Here is a 20,856-nt window from a genome sequence, read left to right as displayed (position 1 = left end):
TGTGATTTCAATACAGGTCATCCCCAAAATCTCTCCTTGCTCCCGGTACCATGTGCAACTGCTTTTCTGGCAAACCTTTAGATCCACTGAAGAACACCGAATGGTGCTTGCAGAACACCCATCTATTTAAGATTTGATATTTAACACTGAAGCAGCACAGACCTACTGAAGTCACAAGTCACTGAAACCTGTTTGTGTTCTCAACCCCATGTCTTTTTTCAGATTGTCAAGAAGCAAAAGCCATTAAAGCACTGCATTACTGAAACAATCATAAAAGTTGCATCTGAGCAAGAGTAATGAAGAAAAGGCAGAGAAAATTCAGAGCAAATCTGTTTTTTGAGGAACATTTTGGATCGAGAAGTCATGCCTCCAAGTGCACATTTATAAAAGATTCGTTGCAAATGTGCATTACTTTATTTTTCCTTCTTTCTTTCCTTCCAGCTTTCCTTTGTCTTCTTTCTTCCTTTTTCCTTTTTAAAAAAATTTCTTTTATTTTCCTTTCTCTTTCCCTATTTTCTAATTTATTTTTCTTTCATTTTTTTTCCTCCCCTTCTCCTTTCTCTTTTCTAGTTCTGTTTTTCTATTTTTTTTTTTTTCCTGGAGGTAGAAGGAAAGTCCAACCTGTGCTGCAGACAGTGCACTCACAGAGCACAGGTACAGCAACAGAGGAAAACAGAGTATCTTCCTGTCAGCATGATCACTTAATAATTTAGACCAGCTACAGAATAGGATACAAGAATCAAGCACATCCCCAACTAAAGGATTTGTGGTTGTGTCTCACAAACAGCAAACAAGCAGAGATGCTCTGGTCTGGCATATCTCTGTTCCAAACACAGCCCGTGACTGAACAAAAAGGCTCCTATGAATTAATACCAAGCAGTATAATCACTAAAAACTGTTATTATTATGCTGTACATTGATGTTATATTTGCATACAACTTTCATTGTCTTTTTGCTAGCATATAAAATTACTAAATGAAGAGTAAACTGCTCTTTTTGTGAAGGGTTATGTTTATTTCACAGAAATATTTATAAGCAACTGTATTGACATGTAAATTTTGTCAACAAAAAAGGCCTTTGTCTAAACTGTGCAAAGATGAGATGATACATTCAATTCAAGGATTATTTTTTTTAAATTACATATCAAATAAAAAGGTTTCCCATTCATGGATAATGATGTTGTCTTCTCTTTTAAGAATAGCTTGCATATAGAGAAACAAATAACGTTTTTCTTCCCTTTCTCATTTTGCAACATAATTAAAACTACTTTTAAAACCAGCTGAGAATTATTTAGAGAAATGAATCTAGGGTTTACCCAGAATAGGGTTATTTATCATTTTGAAAAGAAGTGGGATAAATAATTACAGTAGAATTTAAGAATAATATTTTCTTTTTTTAACCCCTCAAAAAAGGTTTTTTAAATAAAAATGTCTGTAATTTCCTCATCCTCACGTTAATACCTCACAATGCCATAAAACCATTTAAATATACTTAAAAATTATAAATGCTTTACAGACAGATGTATATTTATCATTTGTATCTTTTTTTGTATTGCATTTGTTTCAGGCCACAGCTGGAAACCTTTTTTATATGTAAGGAAGATGATACAGATTTCTTTCATTCTAAAATAGTTTCACCTTTTTCAGCCCGCAATCAGACTAAGATAAGAATTCAAAACATGCATCTTACTTTAAAACTAGCCCCACTAAATCAGTACTTTCATCACATAACGATTTAATGTGCCTCTAGAAGGTATAGAAGCTCATTGAAGCCATTACGAAAATGAGGAGAAACACAGTTTTTATGAGTGTAATAAAAATACAATGATCTAGACCATAAACTAATCATCGAGCACTCTGCTTGTGCCACCCAAGTGTAACATTATAAAAGCCCACTCATTTAGAGAGGAATCCTTACAGTTTGGCAACCCTGTTCATTGGTTCAAAGAAAGAGCATTTCATTAGAGAGGGGCTGTCTGCATCTCTGAAGATTTCATTAAGCATAAATCCAAATGAAAGTTAATTTAAACAAACAATTTCAAAGTTACTCTGGGGCATAATATTTCTTTTAGGTCATTGTGTGAAAAGTAGAAGTCAAATCTACTAAATCAAGAAGGCAATACAATCTAGTGCCTTCATTCCTGTTACAAGCAACTGTCCCTGCAACTCCTGTGCTTACCATTGAGATGGGATTTTCACTAAGACTCACCACCCGTGACTGGAGGACTACAGCTTTTCATTGTTTCCTTGCTAATTTAAATATTAGAACATCAGGCTGGTATCTATTACCATGTATTTCCAAATAACCTGGAAGCAGGATGAGTCCAAGGCTGTTCAGAGTTTTACACTGTCATCTGTTTACCTCCCCATCTTTAAGCAATTGTTGGCGTTTTCAGAAGCTGTATCTCCCAGCACTTCACACTTGGCTGTGCTCAATGTTCAGACACACCCATAAACCACAAAGTGGCCCCAAGAATGTGACTTGGTAAAGAAAGAACAGGTAGCACACAGCTGGTCTGTACTATCCCAGCACAGCCTCTGAAGAAGTGCCTGTGGTTACCAAAGAGACATTTCAGCTGGCCTTGGAGAATGGAGGAAGAAGTTCAACTGCAAATATGCAGTAATTCACATTTCTGAACTTTGTATGCTTGCACAATATGATAGAAGAACAAAGAGGACATCAGGTCCTCAGGGCAGAAGCTTTTCTTTTTATGTAGAGCCCAGAAAAATTAAGCCTTAGACTCTTAAGTTTCTACAAAACCTAAATATATTTTTATATATACATCATATAATATACATATGTATATATTTGCAATATATAAAACTAATTTTATTCAAATAACTTAGCACAGGCATGCTCATGTTTGAAATTCATGAAGAAGAAATGTTGAATGGAGTCCTGTGAATGGGAGCAATAAAGCCTGAGTTCTGTACAGGAGCTCACTGCAGAGCCTGCAGTGCATTCTCTGCTGAAAAGGGAGGACACTGCATGGTTTTGCGTGACATGTCCACCTTCAGCCTGCAAGCCTAGAGAGTAACATGTTAATGATCTTTAATGAGGTTCTGCTGTATGCATCATTCTCAGAACACTTCTTGGACAAGAATAACACCATCTTGTTCCATTTGCTGCAAATTAAAGGCTGAATCCTGCAACCCAAAGATGGCCAGAGCATTTGTGATCCTCAGAATTCCCTGTTGATGAAATCCTCCAAGTGTAGAGACCTCATGCTGTGGTTATCCAGCATTGCCAGCCCCATATAAAGGGCTTCCACATTGGGATGAATTATATTTAGTAAGAATTACTTGAAAAGGAGCGCAGAATTGGTTTTTCATGTAATGAGAAAAACAAAGTCACAAATAGCAGAATCAGTGTTACAACAATGCCATAAATCTGATAAAACATCAGTTTTTGATAGCTTATACGCTAAAATGTCCTTGTTTACTAGCTTGTAAATAAAATGGTTAATATGAACCCCCTTTTCTTTTTCAGACACTTCATCACTTTGAAGCTTCTTTTTATAATAAATTATTCTCTCCAAACTCCTTTTTCAGCCATTTCTGTCATTTTTGTGATGGGGAAATGACAAGAGACGAGCTCTGCCCAGACACTTCATTTAATGGAGACTAGTGGAGAAGTTTCTAAAATGCAATGATTTAAATGTAGAAAATAGATGGGATTATCAGTTAAATCCAGCTAGTTCACTAAATATAACCTGCAAATCACACCAGCTGCCCTCTGGGACAGACCTCCAGCAAAATACAGAATTTACCTTTTCAGTCTTTTAGGCTTTCTATACAATTGCTGTAACTGGTAAACATACTTGGAAAAGCAGATGAACCAGCAAAGAGAACCCAAATAATTTTTGAGGATAATCAAAACTCAATATAAATAAACTGGACTTCTAAGAGAACAATGCAAGGCGCTAACCCTTGCTGCATCAGACAACATTCATCCCATTACATATTGTGAAAATAATTAACTCAACTGTGATGTCTTTCAAGCTTTAAAAAAATGAGGATCTTTTAACTGAAGGAAAAAAATGGGTTGAATTTAGATTTTTATTACTAACTAGAGCTTCACAATGCATTCCAGTCAGAAAGTCATGCAAACTTTTTTTTGGTGAAATATTTTATTTGTAAATGACATAATTTTAATATGAAGTAGGTCAAATCTGGTAAGGTGAGAATTGCCATTTGCAAAATCATAACTGTGCCAGCCAGTTAAGCACATCTGCAGGCTGGATGATTAACAGTCATCAATCTGTATTTCATTAAAAAAGTATCTGACTGCAGATGGAAAAATGTCTTCAGCGAGGACCATATATAAATGCACAGTTGTATTGTGTCCCTCTGTTGCAGGACCACTTGTTTGGAAGTCATAAGGAAAGGCAAATTCAATATGTCTGTATGTGTTACAATAATTTCTCTTTCTCCTTTCTGATAGAGACATAAACTGCTCTTATTCTTCTCAGTAGACTCCTAACAAACCATATTATTAAATAATTTAAATATGAGCTCTGTTTAAAGCTGCACTGCTGAAAAAAACCACATTAAGGAGCAAAAGTCCACTAAAAGTCATCAGAAATTAGCTTTTCCTTTAGTATTGAAAATGTGGAAACTAAACAATAAAGGGCTACAAATTTTAAGGGACCATTTCTAAGTACCTTCCTCAACCAGAGCCATAATTAGAGGGAGTGTGGTAAAAGCAGACTCCTTCACTGAACGCTTATGGAATTTCTAATGCTGTATTTATTTCTCATGGCTTGACAAGTTACTAGAGCTCTAGGGGCTACTGTTCTGTGCCTATGTCTCCCTTGCTGTTTTTCCTTTATTAAATTAAAATATGCATATTTTATACATCGAATTGCTTTCTGTTGGTTTTCATCTGCTCTTCGTTCTGAAGGTGAGAACTGATTAGACATGCAGGAAGTCCCATTCCCAGCAAAGAAAATAAAACTTGGGAATCACAACTGCTTGAAAGCACTGTGTCTGCACAGAACAAAATGCAGAAGAATAATTTAGCCTGTAAATTAATTTCAGCACTCACAAAACGTGCTGAACTGGGAGCACAGAAGCCAGCACTGAGAGTAGACAAGGGTTTGGTACAGTTGTTCCTACTCAGCCCATGGGCTTGGAACACTGATTTTGCTGGAAGACTCATTCAGCTATGGGGACATGGTCTCCTGCTACTGGGATTTGCCCTTGGAGACTACTGATGACTAATCCCTTTTATAAAGGAAACAGTAAACTGACAGTATTTTGTGTTTCTTTTGTTGAATTCCAAAACTGGAAGAGAGAAGCAAGTGTTGCTGATTAAACATGCAAAGATTTATCATGTCCTCAAGACTCTGATTCAGGAATCAATTCTTAATATGCCATTGTGATCTGGGAGGAAACTAACAGTCAATTTTTCTGACTGATGCCGATAACTTACTCCTGAACAGGGGTAGAGAAAAGTAAAAGTAGTTTTAGATTAAGAAATGCAAGACTGGGGCAACAAAAGCAAATGGCAGTTCAACTGCCTGGCTCCTGTTAGGGCTATGGACTTTACTCTTGAGACCCCTTCAGCCCTTTACATTTAACAGTCTGGCAATACAAGTCAAAAATAATCAAGGGAACAGAGATGAGGTTTCACTACAGCCACACCAGTGCAAATCTCCACTCCAGTGTGGTCTCTCTTTATCAGCAAGAGACAAGCAGCATTAACAAGGCTGAAGAGCATTTCCAGTTTCAAGACTATTTCATGTACTGACAAGTAGTGGAGGCAAGATGGGGTAAGGAAAAGCATGTGTTTGACTCAGAATGTGTAGGATGATGAAGCTTTTCCTTGCTTCCTAGAGGAGCATCCCAACCACAAAGGGGCAGCACTTGAAGTCTGCTTTTCCCCTCCTGTCTGACTTGGTGCTGCTCATGAGTGTGTCTGCTGTGTCATCCTTGCCAGACTGAGGCACTGAGGGATCTATTTAGACTGAGCTACAGATCTGTTTAGGCAAAATCCGTGGAGTTTTCTGGTCTAAACCATGAGTGTGCCCACTACAAATGTGGACTGTATTTAATCTACTCATGACTTACTGCTATAGATGCACTGTACCTTACCCAGCATTTGCAAAATGAGGAAAAACATATTTCTCTACCCCTTCTACAGAACTTCTATAATGTTCAGATAATGATTAATTATGCTCTTCATGGAGGAAGAACATCACAGGAGCACAAAAAATGCTTACAGAAGTATATATATTACATATTATTTCATTTTCCAAGGCAACTAAAGCATGGCAGGAAGTGCTTGTTCCCTCCCCCTAATGTGGTAAAATAAAATTTACCTAATGTGGTAAAATAAAAAATTATAAAAACACACTTCCCTCCAAAAAGAAGGAGGGGAAAGAAGGGCAAATGTGGGTAGATTTATGAAAGAAAGACATTATATGGGGTATTTTTCAGTGGGAAAATTTATGGCCTCCTACAGAAATGTCCATTTGGAGATGATGAACCTTAGCAGACATATAATTTATAAAACCAGAATAATTAAGAACAATTTTTCAGTGAAAGGACAGTTGGTTCTAAGTATCCTAACTCTTAGAAATAGTTTCTTGCATACTATCATTCCTTGCTTCTTGGAGTACTTTGCAAGTTAAGACATGTACTTCATGTCAAATATTTTGTGGAATTATAACCCAGCACATACTGAAAATAATAAAATTTTATGCCTCCAGAATTATTCACAACATGGAACTCCTGCTGCGAAAACTTGTTATAGATCAGAAATGTTCTACATCCTCTTTCTTTTGAATTATGTTCAAAGAGATGTTGAATTTTAATAGCGCTATGTGAAAGAGCTGAGTGAAATCTCACTGAAGCTGCTGGACAAAATCATCACCTTTCATTCAAGATAAATGTAAGAAACAAGCAAACTCTTTTATGAAGCCTGATAACTGAAATTACAGAAGTTATCATCAAAAACAAGAGAAACATGAAGCATATGGACCCGTGAGTTTCTCTAGAAACTGATATGCTTAATGCAGAGAGAAAGCATTAATCAAGGCAAGATTATTAATCCTGATAAGCAGCATAAATGTGTAAAAGGAATAAAGAAACCACCAGCACAGCTCAACAAACTAGCATTGTGATCCTGGTAAAAGAAAAGCTGAAAGAGAGGTTGGGGGTAAAACACTGGGTGAATGAGGTTTGGAAAATAGAAGTTATTGACTGTTATTTGATTCTGTCTTTGTTCAAGGAAATAAAACTCTGTTCTTTCTTTGTAAATAAAATGGAACTCTATCAAAGCAAAACCTTGTTCTGAGGATGAATTTTCTGTCCAGCTGAGAAGAAAACAACCCACAGACCTGACAAATTGTTTAACCACTCAGGTAAAAATGGATTAATACCATGTGAGGACAGTCATCCAGTTTTCGAGAAAGGGAATCGTGAGGTGGAATTCCCACTGAACAAGAATAGAATCAATGCAGGATGTATTTCTCAAAAATAGTAATTGGTAAAAGATGAAAACAAGACCAGATAAAATTAAAAGAAGACTTAAATCAGCTGGAGGCTTTTCAAAATTAATTAAAGTAGTGGCTGGAAAATTTCCAGAGTGGTCCAAGAGATGACAAGCGGGTAGAGATGAAATCTCTGCTTGAGCTGCAAACACAGAGCATCCAGACAGATTAAGAAGCCCTGTGGCAAAACAGATCAATGAGATGACTGACAACACAACTCCTGCAGGCTAGGAAGTTTTCAAAGAAACAGGTAAGCCAGGAAAGTTGGAACTAACTTGGCACTTGCTGACTTGGGGAAGCTATGCCAAGAATCTAAGGAGCTGGAGAAGTAAACTGGAGGGACACAGATAACCATGGAGGATTTTTGCCATTAGAAAAGTCAGTGTAAGACTATTGCCTTTTTATCATTATTTTTCTTGTAACAAATTCAAACACCATTTGAAAATAACCAATATACAGGCATTTGGACCATCTCCAGCTCAAACATTGTGCCTTTGAAAGAAAAACTTCCATCAAGCTGATCTCTCAGGTCAACTTGGAAACCCAAATGAATAGAAAGTTTTACAGAAAATTCTGAGGCTGATGGCCAACTCTGTGGCTCAAGTTAAATGGTACTGAAGAATGATACCTGCTCTTCTCCACCCTACCAAAGACATCCAAGAAGTGGTCACTAGTGAGATCAGTGGAACTGGTGCTTCTCAATCCCATAGTGGTACTAGGCTTGGATCACACAGAATCACTGGGTTGGAAGAGACCTTCAAGATCATCGAGTCCAGCCCAGCCCCAACACCTCAACTAAACCATGGCACTGCAGTGCCACATCCAGGCTTTTCTTAAACACATCCAGGGATAGTGACTCCACCACCTCCTCGGGCAGGCCATTCCAGAACTTTATCATCCTTTCTGTAAAAAAACCTTTTCCTAATATCCAACCTGTATTTTTCTCTTGGTGCAGCTTAAGACCTAACCTGTACTAGGAATGCTAAACTGCATGAGCCTGGATCAAGCACCATCAATGTTGTGCGAAAAAGCTCTGCCTAGTTTGAGAAAGCAAAGGCACTGAGCTAACTATGATCTTTGCTTGGATCTGGGCAACTTGAATACAGTAAATGGGAATTTGTTTGCTAAGTGTCTAACAGCACTTGCACTAAAATACTGGGCACTGGATCAACATAACAGGTTTTAGAGGGGCCTGCCAGTAAAACTAGAAAAAAAGATTGCCCAAAACTAAATTATCTGTTTGGTAAAACCTACAAAGTATTGTGACATTCCACAAATCCATTCATAGCAGGCCAGACTACTTGCTACTGTAGAGGTAGTCACTGACTGGTGGGAGGATATAATGAAAGCTTAAGAGAAAGCTGGTTTAGAAACTAGATCTGGAATAAGAGCGTGAAATGCAGACAGCACAGATCAGAAGCAGTTTGGATTTCATTGTGGATATCAGCTGTGTTGTGAATGCCAAGAAAGCTGCCTTACACTTTCAAGTAAAACAAATGCTCTGTAGACAAGAGTTTTCTAGAAATCAGCTTGAAAATCCTTCAGGAGTAGAAACAATTACAACAATGACAACAGGTTCTTGCTGGGGCAACCTTTCAGCCAAGACACAACGACGTGGCTGATGCCCACTGTACACCCTGACTGATGGGAATCTCAGCAGCCAAATCTCTGCAAAAATGGGAAGCAATATATCCCGTAAATATTGCCATGGAAGGTGATGTCAAGCTCCAAGAGTTTCTGTTGGACTTCCTAAAGCATGACATTGTGCATTTAGACAAGGAACAGCAGAACAGTCCCAGATCTCTCTGGAGTCAGTCACTCTTCTCACTATCAGTCAGAAAACTGCTTCACTGAGCACAAAAGGGGGAAAATAGCAATGCAACTCTGCAACAGCTGGCATTAAGTGGAGGAGGGAGAGGGAGGAGAACCACTGAGAAGATGTATCAGGAATGAATAATTGAATCATTAAACAATCCCTGGTGGCAGCATCATGGAGGCACCATAAACTACAGAAAACTGTATCCAAGTAAATATCAAATGATTGTGCCCTGAGAGGAGTTAAGATTATTTTCCATAGCAAGTTCAGATTTCCTATGCTTTACATTAAAATAGGCACAATTAGATGAAAATCAAAATGAACTTTTCTCCTGCAACAGGGCATGAATTGCAACATGTTCAAGCCATGGCTTTTGACTTGTACACTGGATCTTCTTCATTTCTGTGGTGGTGGATCAGTGTTCTGCAAGCACCTCATCTCTCTTGGCCTGTTTATTACATGTGGTTGATAACCTGGGCTGTGTAAAAGGTCTGGGACAACTGGCACATTGCTTTGTGATCTGCAGGAAGTTTAAGAAAAGTGGGTCATGGACCAAACCAGGACACTGGCATAGGTAGATTGTTATGTTGAAGTGACAGATATCAAAATAAATGTCAAAAACCACCTTTTCTATGGAACCTAACAGAAGAAATAGTAAAAGAGCATCACATCAGAAATGCACACAGCCACACTCAAACCAAAGCTGAACCACGGCTCCCAAACAGCTTCTGAGGAGATGTTTACAGCAAATCTGGTGGGGAGCTGGAGGGAACTTTCACTGATGGATTACTGGAAGAGAAATAGCAAAAAGAACAGAAAGAAAGTGAAGACTCTTCCACACCACACAGCATGAAGAAAGAAAGTAGAGGTCTTATAAGTATGAAGAAGAATGAAGAAGATTGCGCCACAGAACAAAGAAACAAAGTTGTAGTCTCTGTGACCGTGCAAACAGGGTGCCAAACTTTTCAAACTGATGTGGGAGAAGAACAAAAGATATCCTTCACACTATGCTCGTATGATTAATTCTGATTTCTTCAATGCTTACTCAAAGTGGCCTTCTTAAATGCCATATTTAAAAACGAGAACATATATTCTTCAACATTGACCTGTAAATGGGCATTTACAGGTCAAAGTACACACAATGTAGATGTACAAATATGATAAATTAACAATTAAAAACCTGGGCCATAGAAATCATAAAATGCCATTAAAGAATAGCTAATATACTATTTGATTTTGCATGTATAGCTTAACAAATACATTTTCAAATATCATGCCTGTTAGAATGAACCCATGTGCCAAGCAAAAAAGATCAGTCTTCTCAATTCTAGATAATTATCAAACAGAAGACACCAAAATCACAAGCTACTTGAAAATTTAAGCCAGACTAAAAGCTCACCTGACTTCAAGGAGAAAGCATTTGCTCTGCCCTTCTAGAAAACAGTCCCAAAATATCTTGGACTTCAATATCCACGCACCCAAAATTCAACAACTTTTTTGAAAATGTCCTGATTACTCATCAGAAAAATCGTGACATGAAAAGAGTCTTCAATAGGGATCAGTTATTACTTTCTAAGGATAGGTCAAGTGATACAGATGAAGAGATGATTTCAACAGATGCAAGCTCCTAAAATACAATGACACTTCTGAAACTGTCACACAGACAGTCTCTTCAGAACAAAAACTTCTAAATTCATAATGAAAAACAAAAAATAAAAGCATATGTTCATGTTGATAACAGGCCCCAGTTGGCCTCCTCCCCAGGCAGCTTCTGTAAACTTTCAAACACAGTTCTGCACTTTCAAAGGAATATCTAACACTCCTATCCATCACACCATCACACACATCCACCCTGGCAATGCGTGCTGATCCAAACCTGAGAGCTGCACCAGCACTAAAACACCTGCATGCAAAGTTAAGCTCCTGATTGTGCATCAATAACTATTCCATTTAGTCCCAATCCTGCAAAGAATTCTGCCTCTACTTAAATTTATGCAGCTAGGTCCTAACTGCCTGTGGCAGGGGAAATGCATAAGAATTTAAGCATATTGGAGAACTGGGACATGTATGGAATAGATTTCAATGGAAAATTCATGGCACTGGGTGTTGGGTCCTTTCTGATCTGGAGAATGACAATGAATTCTGGCTACACTCTTCAGGTCCTCTGAAAATCACTGAATCCTTGGCAGTAATTTAGTTACAGAGACCAGGCACTAAAATATGAATACTTTGCCCAGAGGTTCTCAGTATAATTTTCAGATAAACTATTCCTTAGCAGGGCTTGTATTACACATAAATGGCTTGAATATCCATGTACTACATTTTAAAAAGGCATTTGAATTAAGGTTATTCCACCTAGAGTGACTCAAGCACAACATACTTTTACACAAATTACATTTCAAGAGGCACAGGAAAACTTGTGACATAAATTCAGTTTTCAAAGAGATGTTTAACTTACCTGCCAGAAGTCAGCAACAGTAGCAGGGAGGGGTCCCTGGGTGGCAATATAGGCAGGGTTTCGGGGGTCATGGTCCATCTGGAATAAGGAAGAAGAACAGAGACTGGATTTATTTAAAGGAAATCCCTTGCAGTGTTAGAGACAGAAAGTATGCAAGGGCAGAACAAGGGACTTCCTAAAGGACTGTCCTGTCCCTCCACCCTTTATTAGCAAGAAAAGTGTTTTATTTCTATTTGTAAGCTCAGAGGAGAAGTTCTCCCCCAAAAGACTGATGACACCAGACACACGTGATGAGCAATGTCCCATGTCCTCAATATGCAGGGAAAGATCATTTATGGTGGCTGACAAAGGCATTTATTTGAGATCAGTACTCATGGTTTCATAGCAACCTAGAAGCCTTTTGAAACATTTTTCTACACTGAATGTTAAGAATGCTCCACACATGTAAATATGTTCTCCATTTCCACCATGCCAGTCAAGGGCACATGTAACTAAAAACCAGCAAAAATGGAGAACAAATTCAGTTTCTGGCTTTTTCTGGTTAGCTGATTTATCTAAATGCATGGATTTGGCCTCAATGGAGGAAGTTCTGCTTAAGGACCTTAATTATTACATTTAATTCAAGGAGCAGAAAATTCACTGAGCAGAAAAAATAAAGAATCTAAGAAACAAAGCCATCAGTAGTAAATAGGATTAGTGTGTTACAATGAATGTTTTCAAACTGATGGGTGGTTTTCCTGGTTCTAAATCTTAGGATCCATTCTGCTGAAAAAGAAGATCTGCTGATAGGATTAAAAAACAAACAAACTCATTCTAACCCTGAACTGGGCAGGACAAAACTTTGAACATAAAGAAAAGAGACCCATTTCAGCTCTGAGATGTGTGGGTGTGACTCAGTGACACAGAAGTCGGTGAGAGTTAACTTATACCCATGTAGCTGAAGGCAGAATTTGTCTCCATACACAGTTCTATCCTATAAGTAAAGATCTGAATAAGAATGAATGTGAGTCACATTTGCATTAACAGGCATCTCCTGAATTTATTCATAGCCTATCAAAATCTTCAGTGATGGTACATGTCAGCGTAAAAAAGGCACCTCATAATTATGTGCAACATAAAAGAGGGAAGAACCATAAAAGAACAGATGTAAGCTATTCTAACAGAACAACAATATGATGAATGTTGCAAAAAGGAAGGGAACACTTTTATGCTTCTAATTTTCTGATGTATAATTAAGCTGGACTTAATATTCAAATTCTCCATGACAACACAGCACAGGTAAAAGTCACTGAATCCATTTAGACTAAAAGCTTACTTCTGATTCACCACCCATAGTTAGAAAAAAACTTGACCAGGATGTCTATAATAGCATCATTTTTTTCCAAGTTTCATTGGGATGCTTCTCTTATCAGCAAATAAATCTTCCCAACAAGCAATTGCTCACAAGAAATTTCAACCTTGCTTTCTTTGCCTTTTGACAAAAGCAATTCTGATAGCAGGACATTTATTACTGTGGGTATTTTGAGACCAAGGAAAACTAGCTTTCTTCAGAAATCAGTATTAACAAAAAAGCCCTTAGGAAAAATTTCAAAAGGGGCAACTTTTTTGTTTTGTTTTGCTTTGTTTTGTTTTGTAGGAATTGAGACACTGAACCAAACACTGCTGAAAACAACAGCAAATATGACTGAGCAAAGTCAAGCTTAAAAGCAAAGGTTTTTTTATTCTCCATTACAGTTTAAAGGATTTGCTGTTGTTTTGTTTTGAATCCTAAAGATCTAGAAGATTTAAATTTGTGGTGAAATGATTTCCTATGCTGGAACTAAAAATCTTAACTTGGAAAAATTGAGCTACACCAAGGAGGATGTGCTACTCCCAGTGGAAATTGTTGTGGGCTGCATCCACTCAAAAATGATGTCACTTCTCTACAGGTTAGAGTTTGGCTCAGAAATGTAACCAACAGTAAACTTTAGAAAAAATATAGTTCACTTTGAATTCCTCCTAAATTATTATTACTATTTTTTAATGTAGACATGCCAGAAAACAAAGGCAGAAGAAATCAAGGATGATGCAAATATTGCTGTCATGGAGGAAATACATCTCAACATTCAGCTGATAAATCAGGAATAGGCCAATCTTGGAATTTCAGCATTAATCAACCTCTGTCACAAAGGTGCTGTTGGAACGTGGCAAACATTACAATAAGCACAGAGTGGTGAAGTATATCAGCAGTTTAACAATAATTCAAAAGACAATTACAATTATTATATTCCAAGCACATTGTGTTGCACAAAAAACAATTATGAGCAGAAACTCTTCTTGCTTGAAGCAAATAGAAAATGGCAGAAAATGCTATCACACTATTAAATGATCTTTAACTGAACAAAAATAAGAGCAAAGTTTAAACTAATTAAATGAAATTCCTGGTTTCATCAATTTTGTATTACATGCACTGTTTAAAAGACCATGTATTTCAAGAAAAGTGTGAAAAATCCCTAGTCTGGTCACATTCAATTTAATATGAGTAGGTGATGGCAAGGGACAGTTCTTGAATGTTTTTGCTTTGTTCTTTTTTATTCTGTCAAGGTCAGCAAGAACACCAAGGGCATCTTAATTTATCAAAGTTAACAGAAGTTTGAATAAAGAAATAAAGTCAGTAATGGGTTTTAAACTAACTAATCAAGGATCAAGTAAAAGGCTTTTTTTTTAATGTCAGTAGTCATTATCTTCTTTCAAGGATCCCTCAGATTTCTCACTTCATGAAAATAAAATAGAAAATGTATTCACCAGAGAAGAATGGAGAACTCCAGACTCCATACAATCAAGTATTAAAACAAAAATTGATTGTTTGCTAACATTTTACATCAGAACAACCTTCAGAAATCACCTTAATAGTAGTTGTTCAAAAAGAACATTATTTTTCCCTCTATTTCCCCATCAAAGCACCAAGTTCACAAGACTTACATCAGAATGAGATCGAACAGCCATTGTTGGAAAGAAAAACCTACAATTATTACAACTGTTCTGCTGTGGTGGAATTCTCATTGTCTGCTGCAGTACAGCAAAGGCAAGTCTGGTGATAATGTTTCAATCTATTTTTCCATGATTTTACTTTAGGGGTCAAGGATTACTATAACTGGCCATGCAATTGATTGTGCTGATTTCCATCATTACCAGTATCAAAAGCAAATGAAAAGAAAAACGAGGAGCACTGAGATTTCTTCTTGGAAAATAAAATCTAGAGAAAACTTTAGTGGCACAACTTGTGTTTTCCTACAGGTCTTTGTAGTTTAAGCTAACTTACAGTACCATAAAGTAGGAAAATATATGGAGAACATTATCACAACTGGTTGCATCTTGTTAATATCAGACCAGGATTCCACTTTTGCATTACTGCAGAATAAAAGCTGGTTCTTCCCTCAAGAGTTTTATTATCCAGCTGCCTTATTCTAAGACTTTGCAAGAATTGCCTGAAGAATGCTGAATTTTGTTGAATTTTTGATAGAGATTGTGCTGCTGCACGATTTCACTGATAATGCTGATGAAATACAGAAAAATCAATACATTGTGGAAGGAAATCCTTGAAAGTGGTACATGTAGATTCTTGTTAAGCTGTCTTGTAAAACTGCAAACTGAAGTAAAAGTGTCAATAGGTATCAATGACCATTCTGAAATTTAATGTAAATGATAATACTGATGAATTCCTTCCCTTTACCTTCCCTTTCAGCTTGTCAGATCTTTACTTTTCACAGAGAAGGATGCTGGGTGAGATGTGGTCTCAGTGACACCATATTTACCTTCATTTAAAGCCTCTGAGTCCATCTGAAATATTCCTGAATCATGAGATCAGAATGAAATCCAGTGTAGACGAAATATAACGGAAAGGAAGTTGAAATCTGATTAACACCTTAAAAATTTGTATGGATTCAAGCTTCTGTGTGGTTTCCATACTTAATGTGTTTACAACACCAAGAAAATCTACTTCCATGCATATATTTATTACATGAAGTAGACAGTCTTTAAAGCAGAAGTGTGTTTGTTTTTGCAAAAGAAAGCATATCCAGCAAATGCAGATGAACTTTGTAATCATTCATCTCACCATTAAAATTAAAAAGGTAGACTAGTCCTCATCTTCATGTTTGAATTAAAATTTAAAACAATTTTTTAAATCCTTCCTTTTAAGCCCCTAATGGAATGAAAGAAGAAAATCTGGTTGCCTATGCCATTATGAATTTCAGAGTCTATTCTTGCTGATGAAATTTGTATGCTGTATTTGAACAAACTGTCATGCTAATGACATTCCTCAGTCTGGTGTCTTCAATAATAAGCAAACTGAGTTTTTAAATGTAGTTGATGGGATTTTTTCTCTCTCAGACACCCTATGAGGAAAAACAGAATTTCCCATTTACTTTCATGACCTCTGATTTAAAAGCAAAGATTGCACATTATTTACTACTGGATGATTTTCCTGAAATTTAATGAGGACTAAGTACAAATATGACAGAAGTAATTATCACAGTTTTATTCTGCACAGTCAGGGTCTCCTTGTGCTGTAATTGCAAGCCTTTCATTCAGCTGCTGATACCAGAGTTATTATCATAGTACTTTATGTTATTTCAGAGAGGAGGAAAACAGATTTCTACCTCACTTTTACCCTGCAAATTTATCCTAAGGACTCATTTTGCCTGGCCTCATGCTACAGTGAAATAAAAGACATATGGGAAGAACTTGGACTAAATCTTTCCTGATTCTCTTCACCCATTCCCAGCTGCACTGAGGCCACCAATATAACCCCAGTTTTCACATCCTACTGTGAAGTATTGAGGTATTGAGGCAGGGCAGCATTTTTTAAAAAGGAGGAAACATGTGGGCAGGTGGCCAGCTCATTGTCTAGCACGGGGATTTTTTTACGGTGTGCTGCTGCACTCATTTAGACTTCAGTGAAGGTTGAATGAGCCCCAGCTGGAGATTGGACCAGTGACCCAGAAGCTGGAGATACCCAGCAACATGTATGGGTCTGGCAGCTTCCCTCTCTGAAGCTCAAATAGAATTACTTTATTTTACACTCTTCCTGCACACAGGGAGGAAAAAGCCTCTTCCCGTCAGTTCATCCCGTACTGATCCTGAGCTATCCATGCCCATTTCACAACAGTTCTCACTCCTCACCCAGGCTCTGCAAGGAGCAAATGCACCAGGAGCATCCCTGTATTGACAGGATAATTACTGAGGTTATTTAAGTTGAAACAGTCTGAAGGAAAGAAATGGTAGGATTTTTGCAAGAGTGAGTGAAAGCAGTTATACTGATACTCCACATCCACTGTGTGCTTTCATGGACAGTGTGTGCCTGCTACCAGAAAAGATCTCAAGTAAACAGCAGTAGAAATAGCACAAATGTCCAACTTATGCTTTACTAGCTGTATAAACACAGTAAATATTGCAGAATCGAGTGCCCAATTCAGTATTGCAGTAGGCATTTGAACTGGGGAGAATAGAGACTGAATATCTCTGCCCCCTTCTGTATTCAACCTCATTATATAAAAACTACACCAGATTAACAAATATGTTTACACTAATCTGAAGATATTTAATTTGGCTCAAAATTCAGCAGTTTGCAGGGAATCCTTCCAGACCATGGGATTGCAAAGTAGGGATTTCCTCCTATCAGCTCCCCACTGCATCACCTTCAGGAAACACATTTTGATCTATTGCTTTCAAAGCAGCAAAATGACTACTGGCTTAGTGGAGCAAACTCATGTAACTAACTGGAGCATCTCTTTCCTTGGAATAGCAGGTCTACACAAATGTCAGCCATGGCACTCTCTCCCACAGTCTCTATCACAGGGTCTCTATCCTACCAGGAAGAAGAGGAACTTGAATGTTTTTCTTGGCAGTTTTTCTTGGCTATGCAAGTTGCTGGGCACTAATCCCAATCTAATGAAACACTTGTGAACCCACTTATTTCTGGGCATAGAAGTATTTCTGTAAGAGATGCAAAGACAGCCGTAAGAATTTTTGGTTCATCAGTGTGGCTTGTTGTGTTGAACAGAACTCTTGAGTCTGGGAAAACAAAAAAATAAATATGTTCTAACCCTGCAGAAGGACCTTTATTAAGAGCTGGATGGAAAGGCAAGATTACAACACTTTGTAAAAGCACAAGAGCTAAAGCTGTGGGAGCAGGGACCCTGTGCTTGCATGAGATTTGGGAATCCTGATAAAGCAAATCTCTTCCCAGTTTTGTCAGTGGCATTTCCCAGTCCTGTTTCTTCACTTACAACACTACTTAATCTAACACTTTACTCTTCAGTGTAATTAAAGAAACAGTTACACTATAATCCAAAACTACAATTGCAACAGATACATACACACATGCAAGAATTTACCCCCTTCTCCAGCCAGAACTATTCTAAAACAAGTTAAGCTGTGTCTACACAGACTTTTGGGCAGTTTGCAGAAAACCAGCTTTTCAGTAAAAACCCAGCAGCTGTACTGCTGTCAACACTGAACTCGCCTTAGCACTGTCTACAGATGCTGTAATTCCACTTTGATACCACGTTGTTGCCATGTGAGTTACAACCAAGCTCCTACAAGAATACAATATCTCACTTCCAGTTATCACCTCCCACTCCCACCCTTCCCACAAAACCTCTCAGTTTCTACTATCAGATGAAGCCTTGACCAAACATAACTCACCAGCTGGGTCCTGAAGACACAGACAGAGCGCTGAAGCCCTGGAGCTGGACCTCTGTGTATGATTTTACAGGCAGGATGGATATTCCTTGGAACACGACCTACTCTGATCCCCTGATCCTGCTGCCAGACAGAGCTTGGTCTAGTCAGAGACATACCTAAAAGCAGTCTAAAAGCTCTAATCTGTGCCTATCTACCCTTGTCCTCTGAAATGGAAACTGGCAATCCCTCAACATGCAGGTACTTTGGTTTCCCCTCTACCCTAAGCCAAAGACAAAAACATCCCAAAGGTGTTTTTTGGCTTCTGTGTTTTTTAATTCTTTGAATAAAGCACTTTTATGTGTTGAAGGAAATGAAGCTTTGAACTCTGCTGAAACAAAGACCAGGGAACACTTTTTATGTAGCTGTTGGGGATTTTTAAAGAAAAAAAAATATTGTCAACAACATTGGAAGGAAGCAGCCTATAATTTCATGCTGTTGCAAATTGTCAGCTGCCTTGCCCACACAAAGTCATTTAAGTGGGGGAGTGATACTCCCCAGGAAAATTAGCCAGTAATGGCAAATACAGCCCACTGCAGTGAGATCTTATTCTCCATCCTAAGTTCTTTCCCACAGTTTCCCTATAATAACTTTTTGGTGGCTAATTAATGCGAATAAAACTGAGAAAAAGTGACTACCATACCAGCAGTCCCACAAGGTCAAGGACACAGTGCCTTTTTCCCCACTACACTTGGGTATCCTGACACTTCCATTGGGATGCTATGACAGGGCAATGCCACTGGCATTACTGAACCTGTTTAGTGTTTGCAAACAGAGACCTTTCCTCCCTATCACCTTTCATGGACAAGAAAAGGATTCCCATTCAGCTCAGACAGTCATGGGAAATGGCAGCCAGGCAACACTGGAGTATCTGGACACAAAAATTGGACTGACCCACTTTGCAGTTGGAATGAATGCACAGGGGCTGGGGGATCCTGCTCTTGCTTTCAAAACAGCAAGCTCAGAGAAGAACCAGGAGAGCTACAGAACCACCGGACTGTGCATCACTAGGTCAACAGAATAAGAAAGGTAAGAGGAAATGTCACTTCCTAATGCAGAAGAAGCTCAGAAGTCCGGGGAGCTCAGCTCTCCATGCCTACAAAAAGCATTCCTCCTACTCTAGTTAGCAGGACAATGCAAAAAAGAACAAGCTATTTTTACCTCTTGGGGAAGGAAAAGCTCCAATAAAGTAAAGCACTGAATTTTATAGCCTGTAAGTTAATAATATCTAATATCAAGTACAGAAAAACAGTATTACTGTTTAAGGTAGAACGAGGGTTATCTAGTGACTTTTTTTTTTAATAAATAAACTTCAAGGGTATTGCATACTTATAAATTTCTCTTCAATTTGAAAGGACAGGCTGAAGCACCAGCGTTGTCAGGTGCCCACAACCTGAGATTAGCAGTGAGGTGCCTGGAGTGACCCTATTTTGACAACAAGGAATGGCAAGGATCAATTATTTGGAATACTTCTCATAGTTACCATACTTACAATGGGACTGGCGTTGATGTAGTCTGAATTGTCATGGCTACTTTCACCTTTCAGACATATCCTGGAATGGTCATCTGCAAAGGAAAAAACAAGAGAAGAAAGTTTCTATACTAGTATTCTACCCATTTTACGTTAGATAATTCAAAGTCAGATTAATGTGCTTTCCAAGACAGGAAAATATCAGAAAGGATATTTCCTTCTGACTCCCAACACAGGTGTAGGGTTGATACAGCCACAGCACCACAGCCTGACTCAGGAATGAAACTATGGGATATTCCAGAGGCTCAGTATCACAAAGCCTGTCTTCAAGAGATGCACTGTGATGTGCTACACCTTTCATAGGAAAAAAGAGAATCTCTTCTGTTCAGGGAGTTTAAGATTTAAACTAGGCAAATCACTAAAATCACTAAACCCCCCCAGCATTATAGCAAACATTCCTGTGCTTGCAGGGTCATGGAAGAGGGAAGCTGATGGGACTTTGTCCACCTGGCTTCTCTAAAATAGGAACAGCAGGGACATGGAGGAACAGCTGAGAGCTGGACAGTAAATTAATCTGAACTGGTCAAAGACCAGTGCTGTGTGGTGCTCCACTAGTGACATGGGGAGACAATATGACCTGGAGATGATCATGGGAGAGAGAAAATGCCAACAATTTCACTTATAGTACAACTGGAGCACACACAGACATCTTATACTTCAGACACGAGTAAAGAAAACAGCAGTTCTGGACATAGGAGACTCACTCCTGTTGTTTGCCCCTCATCACAATTATTTCATCACTTTTTAACCTGTAATTTTACTGGTGCTAGCTCAATTGTATTTAAAGCTGGTACACCCAAAATTCTAGTCCCTTTAAAAAAATATTTCTACAT

At 38.1% G+C, this 20,856-nt stretch overlaps 1 protein-coding gene across 1 annotated transcript in view; it reads right to left on the bottom strand.

Annotated features, from left to right (window-relative positions):
• Positions 1–20,856, bottom strand: part of PTPRN2 (protein tyrosine phosphatase receptor type N2) — a 632,217-nt gene that overhangs the window by 34,565 nt on the left and 576,796 nt on the right. The window contains exons 16-17 of the mRNA XM_039710389.1: positions 19,985–20,058; positions 11,770–11,847 (exon numbers count right to left, since the gene is read on the bottom strand). Coding sequence (XP_039566323.1) covers positions 11,770–11,847; positions 19,985–20,058 — 152 coding nt within the window. The remainder of the gene's footprint in view (positions 1–11,769; positions 11,848–19,984; positions 20,059–20,856) is intronic.

Source organism: Passer montanus, unplaced genomic scaffold (genome assembly GCF_014805655.1).
Source record: "Passer montanus isolate IOZ18808 unplaced genomic scaffold, ASM1480565v1 scaffold10, whole genome shotgun sequence".
Lineage (NCBI taxonomy): Eukaryota > Metazoa > Chordata > Aves > Passeriformes > Passeridae > Passer > Passer montanus.
This window is presented reverse-complemented; position numbering and strand designations above follow the sequence as displayed.